This window comes from Ptychodera flava, unplaced genomic scaffold (assembly GCF_041260155.1).
Source record: "Ptychodera flava strain L36383 unplaced genomic scaffold, AS_Pfla_20210202 Scaffold_35__1_contigs__length_1935909_pilon, whole genome shotgun sequence".
In the NCBI taxonomy this organism is placed as follows: domain Eukaryota; kingdom Metazoa; phylum Hemichordata; class Enteropneusta; family Ptychoderidae; genus Ptychodera; species Ptychodera flava.
Genome location: NW_027248357.1, coordinates 353,221 through 379,080, shown reverse-complemented (window position 1 = coordinate 379,080; position 25,860 = coordinate 353,221). Strand labels below are relative to the sequence as shown.

General features: G+C 37.3%; 1 protein-coding gene across 1 annotated transcript in view; it reads right to left on the bottom strand.

Moving 5' to 3' along the window:
* Positions 1-25,860, bottom strand: part of LOC139127705 (small G protein signaling modulator 1-like) — a 276,762-nt gene that overhangs the window by 157,802 nt on the left and 93,100 nt on the right. Inside the window, 4 exon segments of the mRNA XM_070693601.1 lie at positions 433-572; positions 2,626-2,817; positions 15,120-15,422; positions 21,424-21,491. Coding sequence (XP_070549702.1) covers positions 433-572; positions 2,626-2,817; positions 15,120-15,422; positions 21,424-21,491 — 703 coding nt within the window.

Here is a 25,860-nt window from a genome sequence, read left to right as displayed (position 1 = left end):
TGCATAGTTGTTTTCTAGTTTCGGAGAAAAACTCATCACTGTCAAAAACCTGCTACAATGTCTATATATTACAAAAGATCAGTTTATTTTTACTATGACCATCGTCGACCAGGGAGCTGTAACACATTCTGTTGGGAAATACTGGTTATATGTCACAGCAGCGGTGATGAGGGAAATTTGGTTGGTAATTTGACTCCGTGGTCATCTCAGATTTTCGTAATGGAAAGAACAAAATACATTTTACATAGTTTGTGGCCAAAATAGACAGAATACCATGTTGTAATCACAAAACAACATTTGACACATAGTGCAATATTCTCTCACGGGGCAATACCAAGTGTAATGGCAGAGTTATGATTCAGATGATCGCGAAGCGGGGGCCGTCATCTGCTCTGTGAACCAATGTAAGTACCACAAAAGGGCATGCCATACAATTTTCACGAAGTCCCATAGGAACGGGGATGGTATGAGCACGGGACCGTGGCGTGAGGCTTCGATAAAGGCGATTTGTAGAGTACCGTTCAGATTGTCGTTAAAGAAGTTGCATATTCTGCTCTCCACAGCCGCCGGTGCTGCAAGAGTAGTGGAGTACTCAGAAATGAGCCATTTGCTTAACTCAAGTTTCGAGGAAAATCTATGACATTATAACTCTTTCAAACCCTCTAGTTGACTCTGGATCCAAGCATTTATCGCTAACCTGTACAACAAAGACTTCCACAAAGTACAAACAGTAAGCTGGATGGATCAAACATGATTGATAACGGCCAATTTTTTGTAAATGCCTCAGAATATGGACAGTCAAAATCCTCACAGAAGACTATGAAATTAAATAAGAACTGTAAATTCAAAAAGAACCGAGCAAGCAAGCAGACAGAACGAAAAATGTGAAGGAGAACATGAATCAAAGTTTTGACCATACTGGGTCGCGGTCCCATTTGGAATGTTAACAGTGGTGGGGCATGCACACTTTCTCAGAACGTCTCGCAAATGACATGATGTTTTAGTTCCCGTTGGAAATGTGATTATGCAATTTTATGCTAATATCACTAAGACACAGATCCTGGTGCCCCATCTTAATATGCTTTAACAAGCGACCTAACGGCCGATATAGCTCCGCTGTGTTTATGTAGACAATAACTATGATGTTGATGAAGAAGGTGGAAATCTTTGATAGCTCATTTCAGTGGCCAGAAAAAGTGGCTAAAATAGCTGCAAAAATTATGTCAATAAATACCATTAAGATCATCTGTAGGAACCTGTATACCAAATTTCAAAGCTATCAGATAAGTAGTTTTGGAATACACATTTTTTGACCAAAAATGGCAAAAATTGCCCCAAATAGATATCATCAGAAACTCAATATATATTACTAAGTTTATCTATAGAAACCTGTATACCAAATTTCAAAGCTATCAGACCAGTGCTTTTTGAGAAATACATTTTTTGACCAAAAATGGCAAAATTGCCTTAAAAATGCCAATTTGCATATTTCTGCACAATTTGAACAAATCTGATAGATTATCCCCTGGACCTATGTACCAAATATCAAAGCTATCTGACTGGTAGTTTTGAAGAAGAAGATTTTTAAAGATTTTCTTACCAAAAACAGCAAAATATGCCCCCAAAATACACATATGCCAATTTCACCATGATTTGAACAAACTTAAATGAGGTTACCCCAAGTGAACAGCATATAAAATTTCAAAGCAATCCGACTTGCGGTTTCAGAGGCATTGTTGATGGATGACGATGGACGACGACGACGACGGAAAATCAACCTATTTGATAAGCTCCATGTCGCTGACAGCGGAGCTACAAAGGAATCATCATGGAAATGCTTTGTCAACATTTGTGACAGGCTGATCCCTACGTTATATAATTGAAAGTACTCAGTCAGCCTGTCTCAGTAAAATAATCGCAATCATACCAATCCATAATCCAATGACAGTAGGTCAGAATTGTAAACATAGACACAAAACAGCACAGAACAGACAGTAAATAGATGGTACACAAACAAAGTCCATATTCATGAAAGAAAGATATATGGACCTCTGGACCTCTGATAACTGTATACCAGTCACTTCACAGCCAGAACTAGCCATCTTTAATGATACTATGAGTTTATTACGAAATACCGCAAAGGATGCACGAGGACATTGGCGCAGCGTATCGCCCGACGCGAAGCGTCGGGCGATGCGAGACGCAAATGTCCGAGTGCATCCTTTGCGGTATTTTCGTAATAACCTTATTATTATACATCTTACATTCCTGATCGGGGCATCAAAATGTTGGAGTAGTGACCGTTTTTCGTGCAATGTCAACAATTTTTCTTCAGATTTTATCGCGCCAGTGTGGAACGCTACAACGGACGCGCTTCTGCAAGTTTTGGAGTGTTTGCACTACACACATACGTACGTACAGAGTGCGCGCGAGACTTGTTCTGGCACTCGTCCAACAGGGGTCCCTTGAAACCGTTCTACAGTGAACGCGCAGATACAGCCGCAGGAATGAGGCGCCTTGAAACCGTGCCGTACGGAACGGGCCGCGAGTTCCGTACGGCTGTTTAGCGCACGCTAAATTCTATTGTTCTCGATGGTAGATGTATAATAAGTACTTTATTCTTACCTTGTTGGAGAGCCTGAGCCTTCACAGAAACTTGCAATGAAGTATAGTAGGGTGCACTTGTTGTGTTACAAGAACCTATGTCACTGGCTTGATTGTGAATTAATTTATGCCGTGGTGTAGGGGCTTTGGAGGCCCATGGCATAAAACTAAATTTTCCATTGGTGGCCTTTGGATCAACCAACTCCAGTGGAACTGAAAATAATTATTTACTATTTTAAAACATAGGGCCAAAGTCCCTGAAGCTACTATAGACATGGATACAAAATTAAGTATTTCCTGACTGTATGAAATTATCTCACTTAGGTCATCCTAGGGACTTGTAAACCAAATATTAAAGCTGTCTGACCAGCGGTTTTGAAAGAACAAGCAACTCAACAGTTGACAGAGCTCTGCTGTGTTATGTAGAGAATAGCCTTTTGTGACACATGTATTGATGAAGAAGGTGGATATCTTTGATTAACATTGTAAGTGAGTTCTATTGAATAAGTTGAGACTGTACATACTCAGAGAAAGCACACTGAAGAGACAAATGTTTTAAACTTAAGAAGTTCAAGGTCATCAAAAGCATTATAAGGAATCATGTAACTTTCATTGCACTGTTTACACAGATTGCATAATTGCTATAATAGCACATGAGGAATCTTACAGCCCAGCTTTACCATAAAAATACCGCAATTATAAACGTGTCGCTCAAATTTTGATCAGAATTGTACCGGTACATACCAAAGATCAACAATAAGTGTTGTTTCTATCTGTTCAGTGGAGGAAAATTTTACGCTGATGTTATGACAATGATTTCTGCACAGTAGAACCAGAAAAACAACAAGAAATATTTAACCCTTTCACCCCCAGTTCCCTGTGTAGATGTCCAATTTTACCATAGAAAACAATGGATTTGGGACAAACCATGGTGGTGAAAGGGTTAAACCAGAAAAATAAGAATGACAAAAGTAAATAAGGTCTGAAACTTTAGGTAATGGAGGTCAACTTTAGCAACATGCATAGCAGAATTAGTTTGAGCATAGACAGTCTTCCCCTCTACTGTTTATGTTTGAGCAGGTCTGTTAATATGTCACATTTCATAAACAAGAAATATACCAGAAAAACAAGAATGACAAAAGCAAATAAGGTCTGGCAACTTAGGTACTGGAGGTCATCTTTAGGAACATGCATATCAACTTCTATAGCAATGGGACAAGTAGATCCTACATACATAAGCAAATTAGCTATTTTTGACACATGTTGATGTAGAAGGTGGAAATTTTTGATAGCTCAATGCAGTGGCCAGAAAAAAGTGGCTAAAATAGCTGCAAAATACACAATTGAAGATTTCATCATACTTTGAATATATCACATCGGACATCCCTAAGAACATGTCAACCAAAGCTATCTGATGAGTAGTTTTTTGAGAATAAAATTTTCTGACCAAAAATGGCAACGATTGTCCCAAAAATAAATCGCAGATTTCATCATAATTTCAAAGATCAATTCAGTTCATCTATAGAGACCTGTATACCAAATTTCAAGGCTGTTAGACCAGTACTTTTGAGAATCACATTTTTTGACCAAAAATGGAAAAATTGCCCCAAAAATACAAAATTGCAGATTTCATCATAATTTCAACAAATATCACTTAGTTTATCTATAGAAACCTGTACACTAAATTTCAAAGCTATCAGATGAGTAGTTTTGGAAATACATATTTTTTGACCAAAAATGGCAAAAATTGCCCCAAAAATACAAAATTACAGATTTCATCAGAAATTATATATATATTACTTAGCTCATCTGTAGAAACCTTTATACCAATTTTCAAAGCTATCAGACCATACTTTTTGAGAAACACATTTTTTGACCAAAAATTGCAAAAATCGCCCCAAAAAATTACAAAATTGCAATTTTCATCATAATTTCAACAAATATCATTAAGTGATCTGTAGGAACCTGTTTACCAAATTGCAAAGCTATCAGATGAGTAGTTTTGGAAATACACATTTTTTGACCAAAAATTGGCAAAAATTGCCCCAAAAATACAAAATTGCAGATTACATCATAATTTCAATAAATATCATTAAGATGATCTGTAGGAACCTGTATACCAAATTGCAAAGCTATCAGATGAGTAGTTTTGGAATACACATTTTTTGACCAAAAATGGCAAAAATTGCCCCAAAATACAAAATTACAGATTTCATCAGAAATTCAATATGTATTACTTAGTTCATTAATACAAACCTGTATACCAAATTTCAAAACTATCAGTTGAGTACTTTTTGAGAAATACATTTTTTGACCAAAATGGCAAAAATTGCTTAAAAATGCAATTTCATATTTCTGCACAATTTGAACAAATCTGAAATAGATCATCCCTAGGACATATGTACCAAATATCAAAGCTATCTGACTGTTAGTTTGAAGAAGAAGATTTTTAAAGATTTTTTTACCAAAAATGACAAAAATTGCCTTAAAAATACAAATATGCAAATTTCACCACGATTTAAACAAATCTGACTGAAGTCACCCTAAGTAAACTGCATATAAAATTTTAAAGCAACCGGGGTTTCAGAGAAGAAGATTTTTTTACCAAAAACAGCAAAAATGCCCCAAAAATACAAATATGCAAATTTCACCACGATTTGAACAAACTTAAGTGAGGTCATCCAAGTGAACTGCATATAAAATTTCAAAGCAATTGGACTTGCGGTTTCAGAGGAGAAGGCAATTGTTGACGGACGACGGACGATGGACGACGATGGAAATCAACCTATTTGATAAGCTCCGCGTCGCTGACAGCGGAGCTAACAAAAGGTGGGAGAGTGGGGAAAAAATAAAGAGTGGGAAAAAATGTACAAGGGATCTGGTAAAAAGTAACGCTACCTCATCAATCTTCTATCCCCTACCCCCTCCTGAATATCAAATGTTCCACCCCTTACATAAGACCAGCTGCATGGCAGGAAATGTATTTACAACCTTGGGGATGTTTTAATTAATGCTATGAGTGCTATCATTTGAATGTAAACAGCACTTAAATCAGTTACAGATAGTGAAATGCCTTCCACTGTGAGGGGATTATGACATCTGGAATTATCCTGGATCCAAATTTCTCATCAGTTCTTGTGTGTCTTACATGCAAAAGTTGCAAAAATTGGTTCGCAATGAAAAATTTACCTCAGCTTTGTTTTCTGGATCAAATTTTACTACAAATTGATATTAAATATGACAAAATTATGTTCAAAGCCTTCAAAACTCTTTCACAACATATCCTGGGTTGGTGTAGGTCATTTAAGGTCACAAAAGAAAATTACCTAAAATATAAAATTTGGGGGTTTCCCAACACTTTGAGCAGAAAATTTATCTTATAACATCCCTCGGGACTTTTGTACCAAATTACAAAGCTATCAGACAAGTAATTTGAGAACAAGTTTTTTGACCAAAAACTGACAACATGGGGCCCGGGGGCACCGACGTCCTTTGTACCTCCTTACTGTTTATTAATTGCCATAAATGTGAAATTTGGCAAAAAGTCAAATTGTTTTGACATAAATGAAAGTTATTTGAACTGGTTGGTTACCGCTCCAGCATAAGTTCAAGTGTGGATTCTAAGTATCAACAACCTTGATATGAACCATTGACTAAAAAACATTTGCTTGTTACACTCACCACACTTGTACTTAGTATTTGGAGTTTACACCTATCATCCAATACAATGATAAAAAGTTTGGACTCTGTAGGTCAACAGTGCATCTTTAATGTATGAGACTAAATAAGCTTACCCCTCAAGTACCGGTATGTATAGGCCAAAAACAATATTTAATTTTGAATTATGTAGTGCAGGGAAGGACATACAATATGGTGAAAAGCAAACTAAATATAAAAACTGAATATACAATTATATGGAAATGTTGTTTTACAGTCATGAGTATCTGGTGTGTGCCGAGAGACAAATATTAAAATTGGACAGTATCATCCTGACCACAGTTTGTCTGACTGGTTGTTTCCTTCTGATTTTCTGACACGGTGATAGGTACAAAATATTATGCTATTCATGATAGTTATACAACATAGCTTGCATTTTGTTCACAGTAGAACTGAGTTTTACATGTAAGATAACTTTCTCGTAAACTGTAAATTCTGGCTTCTGGCAGCTCAAACGTCGCAATACTACATTTTTTGATATGATATGGAGTGATTTGCACACATGCAGTGACAGTCGATATATTCATAGTATGAGAGTCTACTGTACATTAAAGCATAGTGATGTTGACAACTACATGCATGCCAGTGCACGATTTCAAAGTAGCCAGGAGGAAATTCTAATGGTCTTTTAGTGGAAATATAGGTATTAAACGACAGTGAAACAAACAAAATTAGTTATCGTGACCTTGCTAAAGTGCAATCTCGGATCATGTATGATCTGATGATCATGCCAAATTACCATGTCGGATTTAGCCCTGCGTACGATGCTGTGTGTTCCGCTACAGCTATTCGCCCCGCTCACCACAGCCCTGCAATGACCCGTACGTAGGGTCGGTGACTTCAAATCCATTTTGGGACTTGACGTAAAAAGCCAAATTACTGCCAAAATTCAGCGTTCTTGGGCCCAAGTCGTATCCCTGCCCACCTCAGCTACTCGATCGCTTCCAAAAATGCCAGTCTTTTATTCACTTTTCGTAAATAACCGTCGATGTCGGCAACTCTCTCGCTAGCCCTGCGTACGTACGCAGTGTACGCAGTGCATTCCCTGTGTGCGTTCCTAACACACAGCATCGTACGCAGGGCTAGCGAGAGAGTTGCCGACATCGACGGTTATTAAGTCAAAAATGATGTCAAAATCAATGCACAACTGTCGAAATTACCCAAAATAAGCAACTGTGTCGAAAGGACAGTACATCAACATAAAAAGACGCTAGTTTGTTATGACATGGAGGCCGGAGGTAGAAGGACAGAGCATTTCCCTCGTTCTCACCCAGCTATTAGTACGGGCCGCCGGTGGGATTGCCTCGCTATTAAAAGCAATGGATTCGCCGGTACTGGGGAGTACCGAGTACGGAGGCCATCATTCTTCAGTCTATCGCCAAAAAATACATGACAGCAATCAAATATACGCTAAAACCTTTAAAACGTCAAAATTCGCAACTGACCGAGAAACATGATGGCCTCGGTTTGCATGGTTTGATTTTACAAAGTCCTTGAAAAACAACGCTAACTTGTTATGTGCGCATGCGCATATTAAGGGGAGACCCATTTGATTTCGGGGGGGGGGGGGTATGCAGGAAGTGGGTATGGGAACTTTTTTTTGTTAGAGAGACAGCATTTTTTTATTTCTACAGTCAGACCTGCATCAATTTTTTTTTCAAATGGAGTAGCAGTGCAATTTTTCAAATTTAAGCCAGTGTTTCACATATCACAGGATGTTTTTATTTATTCATTTTACATTCCAACAAATGACAAACAAAATGGAAAGTCTATTATATATACAACTTTAAATTATAGAACACTTTTTTGGCAAATCAACTGTGATCAGTACTATACCTGCTTTTCTTTAAAACAGTCAAGTCCTTTTAAGTTCTCAGGGGAGATGTTATCTTTTGTGGTCAGAGAAACAAGGCTCACACAGTGTATTTCATTATATTTGTTGTTCCTCAATTTTCATTGTCAACTTGTAATCTTTCTAACATATTTATATTGAGAGAATAATGTATTGGTTTTAACACTAGTTTATTGACTCCTATCTTGTGTTTTGAATTTTCACGATTTACAGAAGTCAAATAGTCCCATCTAGATATTGCCTATACCATTGAGATATTGCAACAGAAATCCTGAAACATGATTTCTTGGGTCAGAAAAGGGAAGGAAAACATCGAGTGCACCGAGGTGTACAGTAGTGAATGCTTACATCATAAGTGCTGGAAAAAAACCCATAAGAATTACTTGTGGTAAAAACATTTGCGTGCCTTTGGCAGCATGCCAGCAAAGAATACATGAGAATGAAGTTTCCAAAATTTTGCTCATTTCAACAGCATTGTGACAATTCCTTTTTTATTTCTGTCTGTTATGAGAATATTTTTTTCTCAAGCCATTACAGGCTTAATTTATTTCTTTTATTTCACCTGGTGACAATTTTTTTCCTCGAAATCCTCCATACCCCCCCCCCCCCCCCAGAAATCAAGTGGTTCTCCCCTAAGTGAGCCCCTGACCTATACGGGCCAGTGGATTACTTCCTCAGTAGAACTGATATGCCTGCCAGTACCGGTGTTTATCGCCTACGGAGGCCATCATTCTTCAGTCGATCAAAGGCGCCTTTCGTACAAAAAAAATACACGACAGCTGCAAAAGTGCATCACTGTCAACTTCATAACTATAGAATCTATTGAAATACACAGTGAAACGTTCACAACGTAAAAATGTGCCCATACCGAGAAACAAGATGGCGTCCGTTTCGATTCTTCAACTCAGATTTTGTCCTACAGTTGTGCGCATGCGCAGACGGTAGCTTTAGCGAAAGTGAGGCAAAATCAAGTAAATATAAAATAAAAATGGATAAAAATATTGTTTAAAAATAATGTAAGGCATGTATCACCAAATTTTGAACATTTCTGACGGTATTTCAACTATACGAACACCCATGCCAAACATCACAATAATCAAATCAGTGGTTTTGAGGAAAAAGTGAAAATAGTGGTTTTCAGAAAAAAGCTAAAAAAGTGACTTTAAAATGATTCAATCAAAAAAAGAAAAAAGACCGTTTGAGATACATGCCCAAGTGACCACCAGACCAAATTTCAGAAAAAGTTACTGAAGTGTTTCTGAGATACCTGCGTCCACAGCATACGGCCCACTATGTTGGCCATATTGGGCCGCGCCATCACATTAGTACCTTGTGCCCACAGGGCACAAAGTACTAAAATTGTCCTAAAAATACAAATTTGTATATTTCAGGACAATTTCCACATATCTAACTATTGTCATCTCTGGACATCTGTACACCAAATATAAAAGCTGTCTGTCCAGGGGCTTTAAAAAGAATACATCTTTTAAGATTTTTTGACCAAAAATGACAAAAATTGCCCCAAAACAGTAATATTTCCAATTTTGTCGTAATTTCAACAATTAGAAGGGTAACACCCTTGCAAACATCCAATCCAAATTTGAGAGCAATTGGGCTAGCGGTTTCAGAGAAGAAGAAATTTTACTTAAAATGAGAAAAGAAACCAAAAATTCAGCAAAAATACAAAATTCAAGATATCTTCACAATATTCATTAAACTGATTTTGATCAACCTTAGGAACCTGTATACCAAATATCAAAGCTATCAGATTGGTAATTTTTCAATAAAAAAAGTTTTGACCAAAAATTTGGAAAATTGCCCCAAATTACAAATATTAAAATTTCGATTCAATTTGTATACACTTGACTGAGGTCATCCTGAGGGACATGTATACCAATTTCAAAGCAATCAGATGAGTGGTTTCAGAGAAAAACATTTTTTGACTAAAACTGAAAAAATTACCCTAAAAATAGAAACATGCAAATTTCATCCCAAATTTTTATCACCTACTTTAGAATGCCTAAGGAACCTGCACACCAAGTTTCAACCCAATCTGACCAACGGTTACAGAGTTTAGAAATTTGCAGGGTTTTTCCTTTTCCCCCTCATTTGCATGTTTTTGGCACTGACATGTTCATTTGAACAAATTCACATCTCCACCCCTAGGTGCACCTGTACACCAAATACTAAGACAGTAGGTGCTGCGGTTTAGCTGTTTTTGACGTGGACGGACATACATACATACATACATACATACATACATACATACATACATACATACATACATACAGACATACAGACATGCAAATAGCATGCAAACGACTTAAGCCTATACGATAAACTCACATTGGTATAACCAAATGTGAGCTAAAAACCCTATCACTTTGACCACTCTTCTAATTGACCACTCTATTTTTTTCCTCAAAAAGTAATTTTATTTTATCCTTACCAAGTCAACCATAAATGGAAATTAGAACGTTCTCTATCTCTATCTCTATTGACTATTTTGAGCAATTTCTTTTAGATAACATACAGGGCACAATAAATGATGGTTCAAAATATGTCAAAGTTGGGATTCAGGAAAGTTGCCTTTACATGTTTTAATCCTCCAAGATGGTAAGCATTTCACTATGAACTGTCAAAAAAAGTTGAACTTTCTGAAATTCTACACTAAAATTATTTTGGCTTTGATGATTTCCTAATTCAATCATTTAAAATCATATTAATTATTTTTTTACTGGGTGAATTGATAGGGTTTATACAGTACAAGAATTACATACAATGTAAGTCAAATTTGACCAAAAATGACAAAAAAGTTCCTTAAAAATATACATTTGCATATTTCATCACAATTTGAACAAATCTAAGTTGGGTTACCCCTAGGGACCTGTACACCAGAATAACAAAGCTGTCTGACCAGCGGTTATGAAGAAGAAGATTTTTTACCAAAAACACCTTTTTTGGCATTAATTTGCCTATTTTCAACAATATCAAAAAATTAAAAAAACAGTTTCTCAAAATCATACTTTTCATCTACACAACAAATATCAAATCAGTAAGTACTGCGGTTCTCAAGATATTTGAGTGGACGGATGCCTCACAAACGGACATACATACATATACATACATACATACAGACTGATGCCGGACGCCGGACGGATACCCATCCCAATAGCTTCTATAGACAATAGTCTATAGTAGCTAAAAAAGCAAATATTGATGAAAGATAATTTACAATATTTGGAATTGATTTTGTAATAGTATAGCTATTTTAAATTACAAATACTTTACATATAAGTAGAACTTAACAAGAAGCAAAGACTTCAGTAACACCACCAGCTTATGTAAGCTGTCATACGTACATGATGGTTGTTTGGTGTTATAATTGAAGCTTAGCATGCAAGATGGAGGATATTAAAGTAATTGTTAATGATTTTGACAACATCCTTGGGAAATACACAGTAGACACCTAACATGTTACTCCTGATCCTGTTGGTAGACATTTTGCTAAAGAAAATGTGAATGTGCTGGATTTGAACAGGTACAACAATTTTTTTACTATTTCTTAGCATATTTTGGCTCATTAGCATATTAGTCATGTGATCAATTTGATTTGATAACCTGAATCGTCATCAAAGTAGGCCTGTTTTCACAAAATTTCAGTCTTAGATCTTGTAGTTTTCAAGTTTACGATTTTTTTACCATTGTTATACGCATTTTGTTCATTTGCATAATAGATATCAACTCAACATGTCTTGAACAAATTTCAACATTTCTGATCATTGCATTTATTGAGCTAATCTGAATACTTTTGAGCCATCATGACATCAATATCTAAGAAATTCCATCCTTGACCAAAAAATACATGCATTTATCAAATCACAAACTATCAAGTGCCAAAAGTGAATGGACAGATGGACAGACAGGCAGCTGCCACCCCTATAGCTTCTTTTGCCACATTATATACTAGCAATGTGAAGTAACTGGTAGCTAAAAATGTCAAAACGGGTCGCACACTGCATCCCAACACAAACTAATACACATTTCACTTCTATAGAAATTTGAAGACAAGACTAGAAGCCTATGCGGATGCACAGAGGTGCATATAAACACAAACACTGGTACAACAAACTTGAAAGTCCTTATTCTGGACTGCATGTCATTGGCATTGACGCAATGTTCCCTCTAGATCCCATGGCATTTACAACTTCATAACTTGTAAAAAAATTCAGTTGGAAGTTAACCCAATACTCAAAAAAGTTCAGCACAAATCATATTTAAAAAGTCCAGAGACCAATCAGCAATGGTATTCTTAATATGAATGAATAGTTTTGACAAAAATTAAGTGTAATAGACATCAAATCAGGTCCAATAATCAATATCATTCAAGGTAACTATGAAATTTACCAAGTCCAAGGAACATATCGAAAATGACAAAGGCATCCCAAAGGTCATCTTGAACCACGAAATAGTGGTGTACCAGGTAAATAACTATGAACATGACCTTGTCATATCCCTTTAGGCATCTAAGCAGAAGACAAGGATTCAACAAAACTGAAATTAGCAAAAGACAGGTTGAGATTGAACAAGTTAGTCATGTGTGGGTTCTTTGGCATCTGCCAACATATCGATAACTGACAGCGCAGTGTTTGAATACATATTCTACTAATTGGAACCAATCATATTGTACCAACAAGTATATTGAAATTAATTACACTATAATAATATGATTTTTAGTAAAGCTAAATCCTAATTTTACATTGAAAATCCAGTTGTGTCAGTTGTGGACAGTAATTTAATCATCTGAGTTCACTTCTGCAGTCATGGTTGGTGTTAGAGTACTGACACACAACTGCATCTCATCATCACAAAGAAGATCTATGTTTTGAGGTATATGTACAACCCCAAATGAATAAGGAATGCAACTGATTCTGAGACTCTCAGTTCATAGAAGAGTCAAAGTGCAATCACGTTTGTGACTGAACTTGAGACTCCCATTTTGCTTCGGGATGTATATTTGCGAGCGAATTTGAGATTCCCGTCTGAGAATCTCATTTAAAATGTGAACAGCAAATGCAACTGTTCTTGTGACTGACATGTGACTGACTCCCTGACGTAATATAGAAGTTCTGACCTGCAATAGCACTCGCTTTCAACGATCACCAGATTCTAGCATGTTCCCAGCATGTTTACAGCAATTACAGTGTACAAAAAAATATTGTTGGAGAGTTGATTTGATTCAGGCACTGAAGTTTGCTTACTAACAAAGTATCGACCGAGAACAGGTGTTTTTGTTGATTTCCCGATACTACTGGTAAAATGTGACATCATAGGTCAACGGTTTGACATCCAGATGGCAGATTTTCCACGGCAGCCGTGGTAAAGTTGAAAAAAGTCACTAAACGGAGAGGAAAATGGACATCTGGCACAATGTACACTTTCTTTGACCTTCCATATGAAAAACATGCACTTGGCTCAAGCTGATATCACATCTTTCTCACAGTAACAATGGGTATTGAAATAGTTCAAGAGTTATACACATGCATCTATCCGAAAGAGCAGAGTTACCTATTCAAAAAAAAGTCACTTTGGAAACGACTTGCCGACTGATAACAAAACACACTCAATTTGATTTGATAGATTTCAAGTGTCCTTACCCTTTAAACGACTTGAACTATTTTTTGTTAAACCATGGAGCTAGAAATGGATGGCTAAACTAAAATGAAAGACAAAACAAACAGACAAGAGATTTCCTAAAGAAACTCTTTATCTCAATGGGCGGATTGATCGGAGCACAGAGGACGTCATTTCCTGTTTGATTTCCAAAGCATCATCGTGGAGTTTCTCCCAGAGATGAAAATTTGTTTGAAACAACAACTGATATTGCGACATTCAAATACTGGCTTTTACTCATTCATTCATTCATGATAGTTGTTGACTGTGCATGTGCAGCAGAAATGACAGGGCCCCAAGGGAATCACACTTCTGCAGTTGTTCGACAGATGCGAAATTGCAAATTGGTTGACAGATGAATTCTCCAAACTAATATCCAAACAAGCAAGTTTTTCAATATGTGTTGAATTACATGCATGCCCGACATCGTTAAGTCAAAAAGTAATAAAAAAAATTACAAATGCATGTCAGACTTCATGAAGGTCAAAGGTAACGTCCTCACTGGGTGTGACGTCGACAGTTCCATAAACAGTATGGCGTGAACCGACAGCCGATACTGTGACATGTGCATATCTGACGTTGGCCCTTTCTTTCTCTATTATCGCTGGTTTTATGTCTTAGTCCCCGCGTCTTAGTTTTATTTGCCATATTTTATCAATATTCTCGATGCATTATATAAATATACCATGTAAATTGATTACCTTTCTGTAACTTCAGTATCATTGGCCAACTCTCTACAAGTGCAACGTCATAGTTCGAATAGTAAGTAAATGTACTACACTCGAAACACTGAGTTGTATATCACGTTTATACATAAAGAGTATTTGTTTCATTGACCTTTATTTTCCATAATTTACTGTACGATGAGAAATGAAGGGGAAAGAAAGCTGAAGTAAGGCATAGACATGTATACGTCAATGTCGACACACTGTATGCTGTGATCATTTTTGCAAGACACCAAGAAGAGCTAGGTGTCTTGATTGCTACTTGTTGTAGTCTCAGCGCCAGTCGTACAGGTCATTTAAAAGGTCATTGAGAGTCTCAGGTACAGTCTCAAATCAAATCGCATTTGCTGTTTACTGTAATGAATGATAGTCTCAGATATAATCACAAAATGAGGTCACATTTAGTATCTTCTTCAATTTGAGTCTTAGTCTCAGATTCAGTCTCACTTCCGTATATAAGGGGTCATAGATACCTGATGTCTTTGCAATACATGTACCAGTATGATGGTACAACTACTGAGTGTTCAGTACATAATTTTTACACTTACCATAATCTGGCCTGTATGTAGACACAATTCGAAAAACATAATCAGTAGCTTCTTCTCCATCAAACAACTGTGTATCATCTTGAACTTTAGGAAGATTGTTCTGTGAAGATTTTCGTTTTAGTTTGGGGAATACCTTTCCTTTGCCCCTTTGAGACCACAAAGGGGGATCTAGTTGACCATGCGGAAGCAGACCATTTTCCAAGCATGACAGAAAAGATAAGAGATGTCCTCCTTTAGGGAAATGAATTGGAGGTCTCTGTACTCCATCTTGGCCAACCAAAACTATGGTACCACCACTATCAGCTGAAGACAATGGACACAAAATTGTAAGACTTTAAACATAATATGGTGCTTCTTATTTCAAAAAAAATAATGATAACAAGTCATTGTCAATGACATAGTCCCCACTTGTAATAGGAGTATTAGTCTTGATGGGGCAGGGAATGAGGTCATTAGAAGTATCACTGGAGTGTATATGTTCAGATCTATGGACACATAGGTCTATGTCATTGTTCCCATTTGAAACAAGAGGCATGTATAAGTTATGGTTCTAAATCAGGAAAAAAGATCAGACCTCTAGTTGTATTGGCCAGCCAAGAAATACATATGTGCATAATAAATGAGGTACAAGATGTGACATCTTAAGGTCTATTATCCTATCAAAATCAAAGCGTAAAGAACTTGTGGTTACTGAGATATGCATATATATGCATATTGAAGGTCAAAGGTCATCAAGGTCACGTGACATTTTGAAAAAAAAAACCATTGTATTGCTAATTAATCCATATATGCCAAAATTCAGACCTCCAGCTCTATTGGCTTGGCCACAATTATATATGGGCATAATTAACGAGGTTAAGCATGTGTTGTCATAAGGTCTTCCATCCTACTCAATATAAAGGACATAGCACTTGTGGTTACTTATTTATTGACATTATCGTGTATTGTAGGTAAAAGGTTATAGAGGTCATATGACATTTTTCTCAAAAATTTCTATCTTATAGTCTATCCCTATATACTAAAAATCGTACATTTACCTCTATTGGCTTGCTCAAAATTAGATATGCACATAATTAATGAGGTACAATATGTGGCGTCATAAGGTGTCCAATCATACCAAACATGAAGGGTGTAGCATTAATGGTTCCTGAGTTATGGACAAATATGTATATTTGAGGTCAAAGGTCACCGAGGTCACATGACATTTTGTCAAAAAAATTGTATTGCTAAGTTATCCCTACATACCAAAAATCATACCTCTAGCTCTATCGGCTCGCTCAAAATTAGATATGCGCATAATTAATGAGGACAATATGTGCGTCATAAGCTGTCCCATCATACCAAATATGAAGGGTCTAGCACTTGTGGTTACTGAGTTATGGACAAATATGTATATTTGAGGTCAAAGGTCACCAAGGTCACGTGACATTTTGTCAAAAAAATTGTATTGCTAAGTTATCCATGTATACCAAAAATCAGACCTCTAGCTCTATTGGCTCGCTCAAAATTAGATATGCACATAATTAATGAGGTACAATTTGTGGCGTCATAAGGTGTCCCTTCATACCAAATATGAAGAGTGTAGCACTTGTGGTTACTGAGTTATGCACAAATATGTATATTTGAGGTCAAGGGTCATTGAGGTCACGTGACATTTTGTCAAAAAAATTGTATTGCTAAGTTATCCCTACAAACCAAAAATCAGACCTCTGGCTCTATTGGCTCGCTCAAAATTAGATATGCACATAATTAATGAGGAACAATATGTGGCGTCATAAGCTGTCCCATCATACCAAATATGAAGGGTGTAGCATTAGTGATTAGAGTTATGGACAAATATGTATATTTGAGGTCAAAGGTCACCAAGATCACGTGACATTTTGTAAAAAAAATTGTATTGCTAAGTTATCCATATATACCAAAAATCAGACCTCTAGCTCTATTGGCTCGCTCAAAATTAGATATGCACATAATTAATGAGGTACAATATGTGGCGTCATAGGGTGTCCCATCATACCATATATGAAAGTTTTAGCACTTGTGGTTACTGAGTTATGGACAAATATGTATATTCGAGGTCAAAGGTCACCAAGGTCACGTGACATTTGTCAAAGTGTCTGAGATATCTGCGTGAACGGATGGACTCACATGGATGGACTCATGGACTGACATGACCCAATCTATGAGCCCCCCTGGACTTTATCTGTGGGGACTAAAAACTGTGTCACTGCATCCTTTTTGCAATATGAATACTATGAGAAACTAAATTTTTATTTTTCTTGGCCTTATACATTCGAGTCTATGGACTGCCTTATACATGGGAGTCTATGGACTGCCTTATACATGGGAGTCTATGGACTTCCTTATACATGGGAGTCTATGGACTGCCTTATACATGGGAGTCTATAGACCGCCTTATACATGGGAGTCTATGGACTGCCTTATACATGGGAGTCTATGGACTGTCTTATACATGGGAGTCTATGGACTTCCTTATACATGGGAGTCTATGGACTGCCTTATACATGGGAGTCTATGGACCGCCTTATACATGGGAGTCTATGGACGGCCTTATACATGGGAGTCTATGGACTGAGTGCCTTATACATGGGAGTCTATGGAGGTGAAAACTAAAAAGTCCTCTAACACCGCCAAATTTGATCGCATTGTGAAACAAATCGACGTGCATCTGTATGAGGTAGGGTACTATCCTTGTACCAAGTTTGAACGAAATCGCTCCAGGCGTCTCTGAGATATCTGCGTGAACGGACGGACGCACGGACGGACGGACGGACGCACGGACGCACGGACGGACGCACGGACGGACGCACGGACATGACCAAACCTATAAGTCCCCCCGGACGGTGTCCGTGGGGACTAACAAGGCATCATTGATGACACAGTCCCCACTTGTTAATGGGTAAGTTAATTAATTACAAGTCCTGGGAAAGGATAGAGTCCTCTTCATTAATTAGGTCTGTGATTAACAAGTTATTGTTAATGACATAGTCCCGCTCGCATTTCATGTGGTACGCAATGGGAGAGTTTATGATGGATTGGTGGCATGGTGTGGGGTTCTTGGATGCAGTGTTGTCCTTAGAAGCCGGGTGCCGGGTAAATAACCCGGCTGTTTTGCATTTTTTCCCGGCTACTTTTAACATGATTAGATTATTTTTACAGACCTAAAATTTCGGGATTGCATTGCCAACTGTTAGACAGCACACGTACGATTAGCAGTTTTGCAATCCCTTTCCCCACTTTCAACTGCACAAACATAAAACAGTTTCTAATACCCATTTGTGGCTTTTTGAGCCCGATCTTTTACTTGTAAAATAGTGTGATTGGTTGATGGACACGCCTATGGTGTCACCTTTGTTACGAGCAGTGTGATTGGTTTGATTAGTTTGAAGGTCATCTTTCATGATGGCATCAAAAAGAAATGTGGCGTTGGCCACTGGCACCTTGCAGCTGGAATATTTTTTTCCCAAAGAAAGTCCGTTCGTATGGAAGACCGGTCACGACATGCGACATGCTAGTTTTTTAAACTGCGATCTGCGGTTAGGGTTAGTGTTAGGGTTAGTGTTAGGTTAAGTGGTTAGGGTTAGGGTTAGGGGTAGGGGTAGGGTTGGGGGTTAGGGTTAGGGTAGGGTTAGGGTTAGGGTTAGGTCGCAGATCACAGTTTAAAGACGCAGGTAACCCTACCCCTAACCTAACCCCAACACTAACCCTAACAGCAAATCACAGTTTAAAAAACTCGCATGTCGCATGTCGTGACCGGTCTTCCATACTTTCGAAAGATATACTTGATTCCAACAATACATTTAGTTTATGTATGAAAAACTTCAATTTCGCTGAATTTGTGAGAGAAAAGCCCCGAAAAGATGTGATTTTGATCGACTATTCGAAGTTCATGAGACTGCAGCTTGTTGGCTGCCAATGTCACAAAGAGTATGATCTTCTCAACAAATCAAGATATTCTCAGAGCAATACCGATGCATTTTCTAGATTTAAAAACTGTTTATTTGAATGGGTATTTTTTTTCATTCATTATTTTTACGTACTAGAATCCACGGTCACAGGCATGTGTGTTGCCGACTGTTGCCGACCAGCGCATCATCGTCACGCCTCACGGCTTCACTGTGGCGCTGATGCCCTGTTGTTATACGTCATGGATTCCGTCATGGGTTCAATTTCACTGCGCCTCTCCATGTTCTCCATGTTGGGTTGCCCGATAGTGTATTTTGATGGACCCTCTGAATCATTTTTTTTCACCGACTCGTGGAGCAAATTTGAAAGAAAATGGAGTTGTTTCCTTCCGACGCCATGCTGCATATCTGCTTTGATCAAATTTGGGGACAGCGAGACGCGATGATCGCGCACGGTTTGCATTTAATTTGTTGCAACATTTCTGTCAATCACTCACTTTGTGTCATAACTTAGAAAATATCGCTCGCCTGAAAATTAGCAACGTAGTTAGTTCAAAGGCACAGCTGACATGATGACGTGCCTCTCAGCTACGATGCCAATTTTTTAGACTACACCCAGAGAATCCGAAACTTTCCACACAAAATGAGTGATCGACAGAAACGTTGCAACAAATTTAATCACACCTGTTTTTCACTGTAAAGTTGTGACCTTGGCAAAATGTATACAAAACTATATTTTTCTTGTCTGATATATTCATGCAAAACCGTTCAGGTCCTGCCATTTCTGCGGGTACTCATCTCGTCTGGTTGTGGCGCCTAAGCTCAGTCACGGAGAGTGCTTTCGCAAACATTTTACTATTATCGTTTGCGTATTATAACTCATAACAATGAAAAAATGCGTAGAGACTCGATCCAATGCGTCATATCATTACGCATTGGATCGACACTCTACGCATTTTTTCATTGTTATGAGTTTTCTATATACGCATTTTTTTGCGTAAATGCAAACACTGTTACGGTGAATTATCTTACCGATGTTTTTTTTAACAAAAGTGAATGTGTTTTTATTAGATTACTGTCAGTATTTTGAATTTTCCATCCCGATTTTGGGAAATGAGGAATGAAATGAGTAGACTACAGGTGATTTAAGATTAAATGTTAAATCTTCAATGCAAATAAAACCATAAGTGTGTCATAAATATTACAAACAAAACTAAATCATGTTTGTTTGTGTTGTTGTATGTGAGCCACGTCTAAGACACACAACAAAAGTACTGTTTCAGTCTCAGCTAAATGTCACCTCAGATGCCACCAGAGAACACCATTTCACTCCAAAATTTCATTTTCACCTTGTGAAAGGGGGGACATCCCCCTCTCACGCTTCCCCCCCCCTCATCGCTACCCTCACTCACCGCTCGGTCGCTTTGCTCCCTCGCAGTCCACCCGGCTACTTTCTTGAATTACCCGGCTACTTTTAAATATAAGGACAACACTGTGGATGTGGGATATATGATTTTTTGGGGAGCTTGTTTGAGCTTGGATATTTGTTTCACATTTGTTTGTAATGAATTGAAAATCAGATTCTCTATTGATGTCAGAATGTATAAATGATGTGGAAGTTTTGAATTCTCTACGCAAATTATGATAGTCAGGCTATGAAGAGAAACAGATGCAATTTCGAAAAGTACGGTTTCAAGTGGTTTGTCACATGAGGCATGTCTAAGGTATAGTTCTAAATCGGGAAAAAAGATCAGACCTCTAGCAGTATTGGCCAGCCAAGAAAAACATATGCGCATAATAAATGAGGTACAAGATGTGACATCTAAAGGTCTAATATCCTATCAAAATTGGAGGGTATAGAACTTGTGGTTACTGAGATATGCATATATATGTATAATCAAGGTCAAAGGTCATCGAAAATTTGAAAGCAATTTCTGACCAGTTTTTTGAAATGAAGTATGACTTTTATTACTTCTGGTTTAATACATGGCTGTGATGATGGAAAAAGTATACCATGTAATCAACAAGATTTTTTCTGGAATTTAACCTTTAAGTCCAATGCAATCAAATCTTGAAATATCTGTAATATCTTGACTTTTTTGACTAAAAGTGCAATGCAACACATTTTGATGCATTTTAGATCACATTACATCACATCACATCACATCACAGAATGAATAAACAATATGAGATTTTTTAGGTAAAATTGCTAGATCAAGTCTGTGTAAATCAACTGACCAGCTTTCTGGATAGACTTAAACCATGCAGGTTTACAGCAGGCCATCAGTCAATGAATCATGTGATGTGATACCCAAGCTAACTGTGTATGTTATACATGCAACATGACATGAAAAGCATTGTTTGTAAGGATTACTTACGTTGTTGGTGGCAATGTAGATAGACAATCTCATCCAGATGTACAGTAACTGCATACTCCCAGTACAGGCTATTTAATTAAAATAAAACCAATAATTAGAATACTATCTTCATGAAAACACAAAACACTTCTATCACAGACAGTAGTGTCTATCCTTCCACACACTGACAACGCTTGAATGTTATGAAATCTTCAGTGTCTTTCATCATTTGTTGTTAATATAGTTTTTCCAAAGGTTAAGGCATACAAGAAAAAAAACATCAAGGACAGTGTGCTCACATTCAGTTTGAATTGGTCCATTCAAAAATATTTAAACCAGAAAAACAAGACTGACAAAAGCAAATAAGCTCTGCAACTTAGGTACTGGAGGTCATCTTTAGGGACATGCATATCAACTTCTATAGCAATAGGACAAGCAGATCCTACATACATAAGCAAATGTCAACGAAAAAAATTAGCCAGAGAAGGCTTGACAAAAAGAAAAGGTTGGAAGAGTGGGAAAAATAAAGAGTGGGAAAAAAAACGTACAAGGGATCTGGTAAAAAGTAATGCTACCTCATCAATCTTCTAGACCCTACCCCCTCCTGAATATCAAATGTTCCATCCCTTTGTTGATCATGTTTACATAAGGCCAGATGGCAGGAAATATACTTACAACCTTGGGGATTTTTTAATTAATGCTATGGGTGCTATCATTCGAGTGTAAACAGCACTTAAATTAGTTACAGGTAGTGAAATGCCTTCCATTGTGGGGGGTGACTATGACATCTGGAATTATCCTGGATCCAAATTTTTCATCAGTTCTTGTGTGTCTTACATGGAAATGTTGCAAAAATTGATCCGCAATGAAAAAAATAGCGTCAATGACACTGTAGCTCCCATCCTGGACTATTTAGTGTTTGTTCTCTGGTCAGATATTTGAACATGTGTGAAAGGGATAAAGTGCATGAAGTGAAAATACTTAAATGAAATGTACTGGAGACAGTGAAATATGTTTAATGTAATTATTCAGAATATAAGATGGAAAAAAGACAGAATTAGATATATCGAATACTGTGATACAACCATTAACTCAACAAGTCATTTACAATGACATAGTCCCCACTTGTAATAGGAGTATTAGTCTTGATGGGGCAGGAAAATGTGGTCATTAAGAAGTATCACTGGAGTGTATATATGTTGAGATCTATGGGCACATAGGTCTATGTCGTTGTTCCCAATTTGAAACACATGAGGCATGTCTAAGTTATGGTTCTAAATCGGGAAAAAAGATCAGACCTCTAGCAGTATTGGCCAGCCAAGAAATACATATGCGCATTATAAATGAGGTACAAGATGTGACAATCTTAAGGTCTAATATCCTATCAAAATTGGAGGGTATAGAACTTGTGGTTCTGAAATATGCATATTATGTATAATCAAGGTCAAAGGTCATCGAGGTCACATGACATTTTGAAAAAAAAATTATATTGCTAATTAATCCCTATATGCCAAAATATCAGATCTTTAGCTCTATTCGCTTGCCCAGAATTACATGTGTACATAATTTATGAGGTAAAGCGTGTGTTGTCATAAGGTCTCCCATCCTACTAAATACAAAGGACATAACACTTGTGGTTACTTATTTATTGACATAAACATATATTTTAGGTAAAAGGTCATCGAGGTCACATGACATTTGGTCAAAAAATTTCTCTCGCTAAGTTATCCCTATATACCAAAAACAAGTCATCGTTGATGACACAGTCCCCACTTGTTAATGGGTATTTTGATTACAGGTCCTCAGAGAGGATAGAGTCCTCTTCATTAGGTCTGTGATAAAAATACTTTTGAATGAATTCGCTTGATACATGTCTGAGTTATGGTTCAGGACATGAAAAAATTGTAACAAAATGGCCGCCTGGCGGCCATATTGGATCGTATCACAAAACAGATTGACGTGCATATGTATGACATAGGTCAATGTCCTTGTACCAACTTTGAATAAAATCTGTTGGAACATGCCTTAGTTATGGCTGTGTACATGAAAAAATCGTAATAAAATGGCCGCCTGGCGGCCATATTGGATCGTATCACAAAACAAATTGACGTGCATCTGTATGACATATGAAGTAATCCTTGTACCAAGTTTGAATAAAATCGCTCCAGGCATCTCAGAGATATCTGCGTGAACGGACGGACGCACGCACACACGCACGCACGCACGCACGGACATGACCAAACCTATAAGTCTAATTAGACATCCAGCTCTATTGGCTCGCTCAGAATGAGATATGCGCATAATTATTGAGGTACAGTCTGTGGCGCCATAAGGTGTCCAATCATACCAAACATGAAGGGTGTAGCACTTGTGGCTACCGGGTTATGGAAAAATATGTATATTTGAGGTCAAAGGTCACCGAGGTTACGTGACATTTTGTCAAAAAAATTGTTTTGCTAAGTTATCCCTATATACCAAAAATCAGACCTCTAGCTCTATTGGCTCGCTCAAAATTAGATATGTGCATAATTAATGAGGTACAATATGTGGCGTCATAAGCTGTCCCATCATACCATACATGAAGGCTGTAGCACTTGTGGTTACTGAGTTATGGACAAATATGTATATTTGAGGTCAAAGGTCACCGAGGTCACGTGACATTTTGTCAAAAAAATTGTATTGCTAAGTTATCCCTATATACCAAAAATCAGACCTCTAGCTCTATTGGCTCGCTCAAAATTAGATATGTGCATAATTAATGAGGTACAATATGTGGCGTCATAAGCTGTCCCATCATACCATATATGAAGGGTGTAGCACTTGTGGTTACTGAGTTATGGACAAATATGTATATTTGAGGTCAAAGGTCACCGAGGTCACTTGACATTTGTCAAAAAAATTGTATTGCTAAGTTATCCCTATATACCAAAAATCAGACCTCTAGCTCTATTGGCTCGCTCAAAATTAGATATGCACATAAATAATGAGGTACAATATGTGGCGTCATAAGGTGTCCCATCATACCATACATGAAGGCTGTAGCACTTGTGGTTACTGAGTTATGGACAAATATGTATATTTGAGGTCAAAGGTCACCGAGGTCACGTGACATTTTGTCAAAAAAATTGTTTGCTAAGTTATCCCTATATACCAAAAATCAGACCTCTAGCTCTATTGGCTCGCTCAAAATTAGATATGTGCATAATTAATGAGGTACAATATGTGGCGTCATAAGCTGTCCCATCATACCATATATGAAGGGTGGTAGCACTTGTGGTTACTGAGTTATGGACAAATATGTATATTTGAGATCAAAGGTCATCAAGGTCACATGACATTTTGTCAAAATATCCGAGATATCTGCGTGGAAGGATGGACTCACGGATTGACGAACAGACGGACATGACCCAATCTATAAGCTCACTGGACTTCATCCGTGGAGACTAAAAATTGTGTCACTGCATCCTTTTTGCAATATGAATGCGATGAGAAACTAAATTTTTATTTTTCGTGGCCTTATACATGGGAGTCTATGGAGATCTGCCTTATACATGGGAGTCTATGGACTTGTAAACTAAAAATATGCAAATTTCACCACGATTTGCCCAAATTTGCGAAAGGTCACTCCTATGCACTTCCATACCAAGTTTCAAATCAATCGGACTTGTGGTTTCAGAGCAGGAGATTTTTTGACCAAAAATGGGAGAAAATTACAAAAAAATTCATGAAAAATAGCAAGTCCAAGATACTGACCCAAGATGTGCACAATCATTTCATGTCAGCCCAAAGTACTTACATGCTAATTTTTCATGTAATCTGCTCAGTGGTTATTGAGTTTTTTCAATTTTCACTGTTTTTACATTTTTTCACTTAATTTGCATATTTTTGGCAATGACAACTTCATTTGAACAAAATCTCATCTACAGCCCATCATCCATGTACACACCAAATATCAAGATGAAATGTACAGCGGTTTTGGAGTTTTTGATGTTGACATACAGACATACAGACATACATACATACAGACATTTCCCTAGCCTATAAGAATAGCTTCCATTGCCATATATACATATGGCTATGGGAGCTAAAAATTACCTCAGCTTTGTTTTCTGGATCAAATTTTACTACAAATCGATACCAAATATGACAAAATTATTTCACAGCCTTCGAAACTGTCTCACAACATATAGGTTGGTGTAGGTCATTTAAGGTCGCAAACTGAGAAAATTGCCTAAATATAAAAATTTGGGAGCTTCCCAACACTTTGAGCAGAAAATTTATCTATAAACATCCCTCGGGACTTTTGTACCAAATTCCAAAGCTATCAAACACGTAATTTTGAGAACAAGTTTTCTTGACCAAAAATGACAAAATTGTCTTAAACATAGGGCCAAAGTCCCTGAAGCTACTATAGACATGGATACAAAATTAAGTATTTCCTGACTGTATGAAATTATC